At 34.7% G+C, this 12238-nt stretch overlaps 1 protein-coding gene across 1 annotated transcript in view; it reads left to right on the plus strand.

Moving 5' to 3' along the window:
• Positions 1–12238, plus strand: part of LOC120419526 (dendritic arbor reduction protein 1-like) — a 200997-nt gene that overhangs the window by 93773 nt on the left and 94986 nt on the right. Inside the window, exon 5 of the mRNA XM_039582238.2 lies at positions 9961–10020. Coding sequence (XP_039438172.1) covers positions 9961–10020 — 60 coding nt within the window. The remainder of the gene's footprint in view (positions 1–9960; positions 10021–12238) is intronic.

The following is a 12238-nucleotide window of genomic DNA, read 5'->3' on the forward strand; positions in this document are numbered from 1 at the left end:
ATTTTCGATTCGCTACAGATCTCAATCAGCATATTTAGCAAAAGTTTGCATCAAAAGTATTTTCTTTAAGTATTTCAGAAAAGTTTAAAAAAAATATATTTGTATTAGTTCTTGTTACTTTTGGTATTGATAAATCCAGGAAATATTTTAAACATGAATTGAATTTAAATGCGTTAATAATCAATTTTTTTTTTCTCACGTTATATGCAACTTGGATACTTATTTAAGGGGTTACATACATGTAAAAAATCTCAAAAAATCATATTCCCGATTATTTATTAAATCCTTTCAAAAGATGATTTCCAAACACTCCTCAAAGTTTCATAAAGTTATTTTGTGATTTAAGTGAATCGAAGACGATTTAAGTTTAAAGTTTTGCCATGCACAAAGCAAACTGTCAAACTTTGTGAGCGTTTTTCTCAAAACACCGAGTTGATCTGCGGGTGCCACGATATCTTGAGACGGGATGGACCAAATTGGCTGAAATTTGGAGTGAGGGCTCTCAAGACATATTCCGAAACCCGATTTTGAAATTTAGGTTTTTAAAAATATACAAAAATCTAAAATTGTTGATTTTTTATATGAAAAACAGAAAAATATTTTTATCTTTTTTTATAATAAACTTTTTGAGAATCGGCCTTCGTCATGCACACGGGACCCGTTTAGTGAGTCTTCACCAAAATTTTGAGCCGATTTGGTCAAAGCAGTGTTGAGATATCGTGGCACCCGTTTTTTTTAAACTGCTAACTTAAAATAGCTATATCTCGGCAATGGTACATCCAAATATCTTCATATTTATTTTTTTAATAGATAAAAATGTATATTTTAATACCCTGAAAACAGATTTTGAAAAAGTGGAAATGTCTGCTCATATCAACCTCTGACATTTTAGCCAATTTACATGTATGTAACCCCTTAACAAAACTAAACAAGGATTTAAAAAATTTAAAATCTGCAGCTGGTTTGCGTTTTTTTTTTATTTTATTTTTGAATTACTTTATTTATATTCTTTTTGAAATTTTCTGTGATTAAGAAAAAAGTTCTTTTGCTATAAATATAAATTGAAACTTTACATTTAAATCTATCCATGACATTTGTTTCAATCAATGTAATTTCGTTGTAAATTTTAAATTGATTATCTTAATTCAATAAACCATTGCACTGAACAATACCTTTTAAAAGTAAGATCGAAATGCACGGCTTTTTATTTTTAAAAACTGATACCAAAATTCTTGTTCAAGACCAAATTTCACAGATTACGTGGCTCCGCGAAATTGCGCATAATCAATATGCCTAATTATGCAGTACACGGAGAAAAAAGTGTTCCCAAAATCGTGAACAAGCGTTCATCGAAATGGGAACCTCGAACAAAGTGTCCAAATCCCATGGTACGATTTTGAAAAATGTACCATGAAATTTGAACACTTTGTTCGTCGTTCCCATTTTTATGAACGCTTGTTCACGGTTTTGGGAACTCTTTTTTCTCCATGTAGACAGTACTTTAGAGGATGAATCGAAAATTATATCTATAGTTCCCGTAATTTTGAAGATACCAAAATATCTGTAAATTGTAATAATTTTTGTCAACATTTTCCAAGTTTTTCCCAGCTCGTTGGCGTTTCTGAAAAAAGGCTTAAGTTTGATTGTGTCATTCTTTATTGAGATAGTACGAATTTTATTAAAAGTGTTTGTCCCTCGGTTTTGGACGAAGTCAAGGAAGAAGCAAAAATTAAACTAAACTGTAAATTTCAAGTTCAAAATTCATAATTTTGAAGCAAAAAGTATGATTAAATGCGTTATGCAATGCCATGAAATGCATTATAAAGAGTTACAATCGATTGTAAAAGTCTATAGCTTTTTTTGCCTATAAACATATGAAATTAAATAGCTTTTAGGACCTTGTTAAAAAACTATAGAAGTGTTTTTATTTAAAATTACAAAACCTGTATTATTAGCCCTAGATTTTTTTTGTACAAATTTTCAAAAGTAAAAGCGACTAAAACTTAAAATACAATTTATATTTGACTTATGGCTCGGATATGGCTATGATTCATGTTATGTATATTTTTTAACTGGAGGGATACTGACAAATTCGAGTTAGTTATTGAAAGTTCAATTCATTTATTTCTTATTAAGCAAATAAATCAAATTCTAGCAAAACATGAGACATTACAAATGTTTGCAAGGTCAATCTTAATATTTACTGTGACTCTCGAAGGGTACAAGCAATACTTATTTTAATCGAAATTACAGTGTTTTCTTGACAATACCCACCTTCGAAGAACATTAAATGTAACTCTAAAGACACATTCCAGCGTTATAACATCATGACATTTTTCGTAAAATGTCTCGTTTGATTTAGAAACCATTCCAAAACTTAAATGTTATCACAAATTTGGATTGGAAATTAAACTTTCTACAAGTAGTGACTATTGCAAACACATTTAAAGTAGAATTTTTCTTTGCCATATCGATTTCTCCGTGACGTTGCAACGGAGTGAGGAATAGCGAAATTTCGACCCTTTTTTGTTTTTTAAACAAATTTATAACTCATGTTTTAGTTATGATAAACATATGTCATTGTTTATTCAGCAGCGATTGATGGCTGGACCAACAGAAAAACGAATAAATATTTAAAATGTTCAACCTATCAGCCGTGTCGTGCCGTGTCGTGTCGTTTTTGTCGCTGGATGTATCAAAATATTTTCTTGCACTGTTTAAGTTAAAGTCTTGAAAGTAAAATTTAACATAAACCTTGAAAATATGTACAGGGCTTATTAGAAATTAAACAAAGTGTGACCTGAAAATAACATTTTACGAAAATCAAAAGTATTGTGGAACTTTAAATAGTTTTTATTTTTATATTTTTTATAATTACTTTTGCTCAAAGTTTTGATAATACTGTTTTTTTATTTGCTTGAATCTTTTCAATTATTTGAATCTTGTATCTTGTAGGCAAATTACAAACACTACGCCTAAAATCGAACCGTTCCCATGCTGCTCATAACTCATAATTCACAGTTCTCAATAGATCATAAAGCGGAGGGCAACGCGCATACAATGTCTCCTCTTAAAAATCACACTTCAGTCCCATTCAAACATGACAACAGTTCATACAGACAAAAAAAAAGTGAAAGGGGAGTTCGATGGGAAGCCAATTTTCCCAAACTCCAACCAGCTCAACAGCCACAGTTTGCCGACATATGTCGAAACAATCTTCGCCCGACCCCAAACTGTGTGGCCCCCGTCATTGCGCTCGTTGTGTGATGCTGTGTTTTTCGTTCATTTAAATAATTTCTTCATGAATGCTCGGAGTCGCTGCATGTGACGCGGTATCAGCAGCATTTCGTCATTTTCAAAACTCTGCTGCCTTTCATCTTTTGCATATATGCCAAGTTTGAACGAAAAAAGAAAAAAAAGGACCAGCCAGTGTACTAACAATAACAATAACAGTAGTGACTGAAGCGATCAAAAGTTATAAATGATCAGCAAAGAGCGTTATAAAATTCAATATTTTATTTTTATTTCGCATTGTCGAACTCCGCGGACTCTGCGCTGAAAGACGTCTCACCGGGGGCACCTCCATATCTGAAGACTCTTGAAGGGGTCTTGTCGCAGGGATAATGATTTTTTTTTTCGGTTCAGCAGCATGGGACTGGAGCTGCTGGGAAGTTGAATTGATCTTTATTGGTACTGACAGTTGCGACTGACTGGCTGAAATTGGCCCCGCGCGGTCGTCGGCGATGATTGGAGAGCCCAACCGTTGAAAACGTGAAAAATAGTAGATAGATTATAATGTAGTTTTATTGGAATTTATGGAGCAATGACCAGTTCAACATTGGTCTGCAAACCGCGGGGTTTATGAATAATTTTATTGTCGCGGATCGTGCCTCGTGGACGGGCTCAATGGAATAGAATAGAACATGAATATGGGTTCATTTGCGGGACTAGATTAACATCTCAAATCCAGCGATTGCCACATCGGTCATGAAGTTGTGGAAGGTTATGGGTTTTCGTTACTCTGGCTTAACGTACCTCAAAGAAACTCGTAATTTAAGACGAAAAGATATGCTGTAAACAAGTATTTAAATGAAGTTAAATGATTCGCATAGGGATTTGATCATAAGTATTGGACAAAAAACTCTTGATAAAAAAAAATGTGATTTGATTTTTTTTTGCCAAATTTCCTGTGTTTTGAAAATGTCATTTCTCAAGGGTCAACTTTGGCTGCAATTTTCAGGTTGTGTCATGATAGGATGATCAGATTGAAACTTCTTTCATACGAAGAGTCATAAAAATGTATGGAGTTTTTATACGGTTTTGCCTTCCTCACTGAGGTATGCAGTTTCGAATTGAAAAAATGCATGACAGATTTTTTTGAAAATGTTGTTCATAAAAATATTATACAAAATGCAGATAATTGACTAAAATTTTGCCAAAACTTCATTAAAATACTAAGATTTCCCTACAGCTGAAATGTAGGGAAAAAACATAATTATACTAAACTGATTTTACTTTTACTGATGAATATGACGTTTAAGATTGTGCTTTTTTGATATTTTAGCAAATGATTTTTTTAAAATCTCAATGAAATTAGAAAGGCTCATTAATTCAACTAACGGAAATTCAGCAAAATTTCCTAAAATTAATCCAGAACAACTTTTTTTGAAATAAATAATTTGTGTCAGGGGTATTTATTGCATATTCAACTACTGCTAAATTTTAAGACACTTTTCTGTTCATAGTTAGGCCAAGAGACCACATTTTGACGTATTTTTTTGAGCAATTTTTAGAGTACCATGAAATTTAAATATTTGAAAGACCCTTTCAAATGAGTCCAAAACGTTGGCAACCCTGTCTCGAGCTATGACCACTTAAGTGATATTTATGTACTTTTTCCCGAGCAGGGGTAAATAACACGGGAATACCAAATTTTGGTATTACTTGAGCAAATAACAGCGACCAAAATGTGCCCTTGGTTGCCCAGTAATAGATGGTAAAATACCATGAAATCATACCAAAATCTTGTATGTGTAAGGGCACAACAATACCAAACCATGTTATTCCAAGGGTAAAATAATACCTCAAAATAAATCCATTTTAATACCAAGTTGAGGTCTTCTGGATTTTTGAACGTTGCTTGAATACCAAAACTTGGTATTGCCATGGTTTTATTTTTAGGTATTCCCGCGCCCTTGGAAAATCATATTTTGGTATTTCTGTGGTCTTTCACATACATGATTTTGGTATGATTTCATGGTATTTTACCATCTATTACTGGGCAACCAAGAGCACATTATGGTCGCTGGTATTTGAACAAGTAATACCAAAATTTGGTATTTTCATACCATTTTTAGTGCAGCAGTTGCAGTTAGTGAAAAACGGAAATTATTCATATGCAACAGCCAAATCTACTCACCTGATGATTCCATGTTGTTATTAGTGATATTCTTCACCACACCGAATGCATTTGTCATTGATGAACGGCCTGTGCTTGAAGTTCTTAAAGCTTCTGAAAAATAACAAGATTGAAAAATAAGTATTATTAGAATGAAACTGAATTGAAATTCACCAAAATTCATTAATCTGTCGATTGACTCGTTTTTCAAAGTATTTGGTTATCCCGACTTAGAGATATTTCAACGTTTTTGAAAAAAATATTAGTGGGTATATTACACTAATTTTTAAAATCATCTTTAACATTTTTGGGTTTCAAGTCATTTTAGCGCAAAATTAATTAACTCGTAAAAATTTTTTAACAAATTTTCCATAGTTTCAGAGAAAATTGATGAAACCTTTCAATATTCAAATAATACCAAAATGTGCCATCCTGACTTAGAATATTTTCCACAATTTCAAGTCATTTCTGTAGGGGGTATATCAAAAATGTTTAAAATCAAGTTTGAAATTTCCGGTTTTGAATGAAAGCATTCGCTTTGAGACATCATTTTAGCGCAAAATTAAGTATTTTGTCAAAATTGGTCAAAATTTTCCCACAGTTTCAGAGGGTGGTGGTTAATTTATTTCAGGCAGCTTTAACAATATTTGTCATTCGCTGCCTAAGTTTCAGAGGAATTTGATAAAACACTTTAATACCAAAATAATACCAAAATGTGGTGTTCGATCATTGACAAATTCTGCAATTTTGCAATATCAAAACAATACCTTTAATTGGTATGATACCACATTTTGCTCTTGCATAATCCTTAAGACAAATTTTAAAGGGTCCAGGAATACCAAAATTTGATATTGATACCAGAGAAAGGTATTATTACGCATTTCCCTTGTTATTTACCCATGCTCGGGTTTTGAAGCCGGACCTTCTTTATGTGTATGAAAAGTATGTCCGGATGAGTTATCCGACCCCCCGTTGGTTCAGTATTTAATGTAGTGCGTCTATCCCGGGAATTCCCGGGACAAAAAAATATTAAACTATTCAGACTTTAGTCCCGATTTTCCCCAGTTGGCCAAACCAGAATAAAAACAAAATTTATTAAATCCACTTGAATCACTCCTGAAAGTTCCATGAAGATATTTCATTATTGAACTGAGGTTTGGTTTGGTGTGTTGTTTGTACTTATGGCATGGAGACGACTCCTACACCTGGAATGACTTAACGGCCTAACAACCAAGGCCGGGACCGACATTTTACTTCCTCATCCGATGGAAGGTTGCAGCAGATGGGAATCGAACCCAGAATCATCCGCTTACAAAGCGGACAGCGTAACCATTCGGCCACGCACTGCCACTGAGTAAGAGATCTAAAGCACAAAAAATTGCCATGTGCAAAGCAAACTGTCAAACTTTGTGAACATTTTTTTCTCAAGATAGGATAGACCAAATTGGCTAAAATTGGGGAGAAGACTCACAAGACCTCCCGTGTGCATGACGATGCCCGATATTTTTTTTTATCGGCAATGGTACAACACAAAGTTTTCATATTTATTTTGTTGATAGATGAAAATATATATTTCAATGTCTTGAAAATAGATTTGAAAAAGTTTAAATGTGTTCTCATACCAAACTCTGACATTTATGTAACCCCTTAAGCTATTTAAAAGTTGTCGTCTATGTTTAGACTGAAGTGTAGATTATCACCAATTAGTATAATTGTGCTGATTCTATGATTTTAAGTTTGAAAACCTAACAAATATAATTAAAATAAAGATTTTATGGCTGTTTAAAAAAAATCACGGGATCCCGGGGATTCCCGGGATTTCAAAAATATTTTTCCCGTTTCCCGGGAAATTCAAAACCCGGGAAAATTGCACGCCCTAATTTAAAGAGCATGAGCATGAGCATGAGCATGAGCATGAGCATGGTTGACTGCTAATGAGCTGCTACTCCGTTATTGGCGGATCAGCTGAAGTTACACAATGCACCAACAGATGAGTAGTGGGAGCTAATCATCCTCACTGCATAACCCCTGAAGATCTCTGCTTTAAGTCAATACCGGCGCCCCCCAAGGAGATGCAGTTCAACAAAGGTAGGAATGTTAGTCCGATAGTTGAAGTTGCAGACTCATCAGACACAGAGTTTGTCGCTCTATACCTGTTGACACCGCATGAGACCGTTGAATCCACAGCATCTCCTTCAAGCATCACGGGAAGTGGGGGAATTGTGTTAGTAGGGGAAGGAAAGGGAAGGTCAGGATTCATCTTGGTAGATGATATGACCAGAAAATGAAGCATGATCCTTGCCTTCCGAGCTACGACGCTATGAGAAGGACTTATTCAATCGCGTATATTTTGAAACTTCATACCGACGGCGTGCCATCCGAGCAACGAAGCTATGGGAAGGGCTTTCGAAACGAAGAGTTATTATAATTAACGTTTTAATCCGTGACGTGCAGTTCATAATACAATATTTCAAAGTATCAAATAGCTCTGCTACACCGCGTACGACACAGCGCCAAAATTCACACAAAGACACGAATTCCCGAATTTCCACTACTATCTCGCGGGTTCTCGCGCGTCGATTCACGAACCGATCTCCCCCACGAACACTACTCGACTGAAAGCCAAATTTCCATGGCCACACCGCGAACACTTTTTTGAAGAAATTCCAGAAACTTCCATCACTTTTTCGCGGGCTCTCGAGCCCCTAATTTAAAGAACCTTCCCAATAAGTCTAAAACATTGAAGATCTGGCAACCCTGTGTCTAGTTATGACCTCTTAAGTAAGATTTATGTACTTTTCTGAAAACGGATCTCACTTATGTGAATAAAAAGTATGTACGGATCACTCATCTAAAGCATCTTTGGTTAAAAAGACTTTCCCAAATTTTTTAAAAGTTTGCAGATTTTTTAAAACCACATAGTTTTAAGTGGATTAAATGAGTTTTTGTTGAATATCTCGAAATTGAAATAGAATTTTGGGAATCTGTGGCTTTCAAAATGTCAGGCATTAAAAGCTGAAAAAAAAATTGCGTTCTTAACTCAATTTGGACTAAAAAACACGTGCGGCGAAATATTACGACCACGACGATATGGAACCCTACCGATCAACCCGGCTTTAATTGTCAAAACAAGGATTTAGTCACACCAGAAGTGACACAACTATCACTCTTCAACTGGCGTTGAAAACTCGGTTCGATCAATCGACTTTTCCTCTGACAATCTCGGCCACTGTGAAGAGTCACGTACAGAGAATAGCAGTACTCAACTTTGCACTGGGAAAAAGGGCTTGCCACTCTGACTTACAGTTGTCCATGGATAGACGAACCGCAGACAGTCTGCGGACAGACCGCGGGCACAACTCTCGGAAAATCAATAAATCATTGTTCCCTTTCAGTCACCTATCAGTCTGCAATTATTAAATACTATTATGTGATAAATCATGATTGAAAATGCTAACACGTTTCGTTTCGATTGGCGAAGAGCTTGAAAAACCTGAAGAAATAGTGCAGCAGCAGCTGAGCTACGCTGTGACTTAAGCCCTCCCCTAGTCAGGAAAGTGTTAAATTAAATGATCTACACCGTCAACAGATCGTTAAAAAAAAGTGAGCGACTTCGACGAGTGAAAGAAACCGAACCCGATTTTATTACTGGTTTCGCGTTATAATTGATTTAATTAGAGAAATCATTACGTGCCTCATTAAACAATCGTCTAGCGAGTGGGGCAAGTTGAATGATACAGAGCTGAAGTGATGGTTTCGCAATGCTGGAATTTATTATTGGTTTGAAATTATTTCTCGACGTGCAAAAATTAGAGCAAATAGCGGGGTTCCGGATCGGTGCGCCGCCAGCCGATTAAGGAATCAGTTTCTCTTGTTACTGGACACCAAGACAAAATATTAGCTACTTTTTAAAAACTTTCTCCTGAAAATAAAATAATCCAAAATATCGCCCCAAGCACCCGCTACCGTTGAAATATTTCCCAAAACTTATCAAGATCTCAACTAATTGGCCACGGTGTGCGTGCCCTTTTCTGGACATCCCTAGGTATCAAATTACTCTCATCCAACCCACCAGATAACACTGACCACAAAAGTGTCTTTTTATCTTCCTGTGCCAGCCGCCGCCGCCAGTATGTGTGCCGTACTGTGGGGTTGCCAATTTGTCAATAAAAATCCTTAAATGACTTTGACATTTAGCACTGGCGCGCGCAAAACTTTTATTACCGCGCTGCTTCGGAAGACGACTCGACTTCTCCTGTACCGAAACAGTAACGGGGCCCAACTGTAATAAAAGTTACTGACCGACTGCCGCAGGGCTGAGAGATGGGAAGGGGAAATTTTACGAGTGTCAATGTAATTATTCTTTTCTTTCGTTTTTTGTAATTTTAATTAACCACTTGTTGATTTTGCGTACTTGCGCAGGTTGAAGTACTGCAAGCTACACAATAAAGATTAAATTTCGTCTTATAGGTACTCGCAAGCTGAATATTTTCACCACTATTATGTGACCAGTTAACCATTTCCGTTTTTTTCATTCGATGGTATTTTATATTTCTTTGCAGGTTGCACAAAAGTCTACACCAAAAGCTCCCACCTGAAAGCCCATCAACGAATTCACACAGGTAAGTGTTTTTTTGTCTCTTCTCAATTGTTTTATTTGATCAGTAAAGAAAACTAATATCATTTGAAATGATTTTTCCTAAACTTATTTTTTTTATTTTCGTAAAAAAACTAAAAATATATTTAACAATGTTTGATATTTAATGGCAGAGTTGCCAGATTTTCAATGTTTATTGTTCATCAAATGAGTTTTTTCAATTACCTTTCAACCGACGCAATTCTTATCTTATCTTCAAGCGTTGAATACTATGTGAATTTTACGTAAATTCTCACAACTTTAAACAGTGTTGCCAAATCAAAGATATCTTTTCATCTTTAGAAAGAAAATCCGCAACCTTTCTTAACATTTGTAATATGATGATTCTTTTCGAAGTCGCCAAATCCAGTAACTCTGTGTTGACGAAACTTTGAACATTGAAATGCATCTGAAATTGTCATCATTTCTTATTTTAACAAATTCGACAACATAAAAATATCGGATTTGTTTTTAGATTGTACCATACCATAATCGGACATTTTACCATGCGATTTCCCCTCTTTATGTAAGAGCCTGGGCACGCTACTGTTTTAAAGTTAGATAAGTCAATGAAAATGATATCCGGGTTCATCATGCGACATGTCTTTAGTTAGAAAATCGAAAGACCTTTCAAATGAGCCTAAAACATAGCGGATCTGACCACCCTATCAAAAGTTATTAGCACTTAAGTGTTATTTATATACTTTTTTGAGGCTGGATCTCAGATATTTGAATGAAGATGATGTCCAGGTCCATCATGCTACCTGTCGTTAGTTAGATAATTAAAAGACCTTCCAAATGAAATTAAAACATCAAAGATCTGACAACCCTATCAAAAGTTATCAGCACTTGAGTGTTATTTATACACTTTTTGTAGGCCGGATCTCAGATACTTCAATGAAAATGATGTCCGGGTCCATCATGCGAGTAGTCGTTAGTTAGATAATCAAAAGACCTTCCAAATGAGCCTAGAACATTGAGGATCTGACAACCCTATCAAAAGTTATTAGCACTTAAGTGTTGTTTGTACACTTTTTGGAGGCCGAATCTCAGATATTTCAATAAAAATGATTTCTGGGTCCATCATGCGACCCATCGTTAGTTAGATAATCGAAATACCTTTCAAATGAACCTAAAACATCGAAAATCTGGCAACCCTATCAAAAGTTATTAGCTCTTATGTGTTATTTATACACATTTTGGAGGCCGGATTTCAGTTATTGTGATAGAAATATTGTCTGAAGCTTCCATGCGAACTGTCGTTAAATAGGTTTTTTATCAGACCTTGCCGATGAGCCAGAAATATTGAAGGTCTGCGAACCCTATCAAAAGAAATGAGTAATAAAGTTGTTTTGTTAAACATGTTAAGGAGGAATGTTGCTATTTTTACTGAATGTATTGACTTTATGAATGTGAGGAAGGCACTAACCACCTAAAGGTGGATTATTTAACGTTTTTAAACAAGTGTTTTGGGGTCATTCATACACCACGTTTCATGAAAACGTATGAAATTCTGTATCTTGAGAAGGGATTTTCTAATCAATTCGGTACCTTCGGAAAAGTTTAAGGTTAGGATGAAGACTTTTCGGAAAAGTAGTAAGCCGGAAAAAAAAGATTTATTTAACTAACTTTTTTTTTAAATTTACGATTTTTTATGTAAAAATACTTGTATAGGTAAGCTTTAACAAATTTCCAATCGACGATAACTTGAACTAATTTTTGAAAAAGTGCACTCTTTTGAAGTTACAGTCACTTTTGGTTATAATATTTGAATATATGAACATTTTATTTATTTGTTTACATTTCATAAAGAAAAGCCAGCTTAAAAACGTATTTTTGAAAAACTGACACAATTTCCTACAATTTTCTTTCTGAGACTTTGAAAGTTGGACATATAATTTCTGAGATTCGATTCAATTTGAAATAATTTGAATATAATAAAATTTAAAAATTAAAAAAAATATATCTCTGGAACAAGATTTTGGTTTGGCTCAAAGGTGTATTTTCAAATCCCATAATTCATAAAAAATATTAAAATTTTTAAAAACGTTAATTAGTAAAATGGATATATTTTTGAGAGTTTAACTATTTTTCCGGATAGCATTAATTATGATCTACAACTTTGGCGGGGACACCAAATCGTTCAGAAAATCCTACCTCAAGATAAAGATTTTCATATCTGGAGATTTTTTTTGAGTCCAATG

Source organism: Culex pipiens, chromosome 3 (assembly GCF_016801865.2).
Source record: "Culex pipiens pallens isolate TS chromosome 3, TS_CPP_V2, whole genome shotgun sequence".
NCBI classification, from domain to species: domain Eukaryota; kingdom Metazoa; phylum Arthropoda; class Insecta; order Diptera; family Culicidae; genus Culex; species Culex pipiens.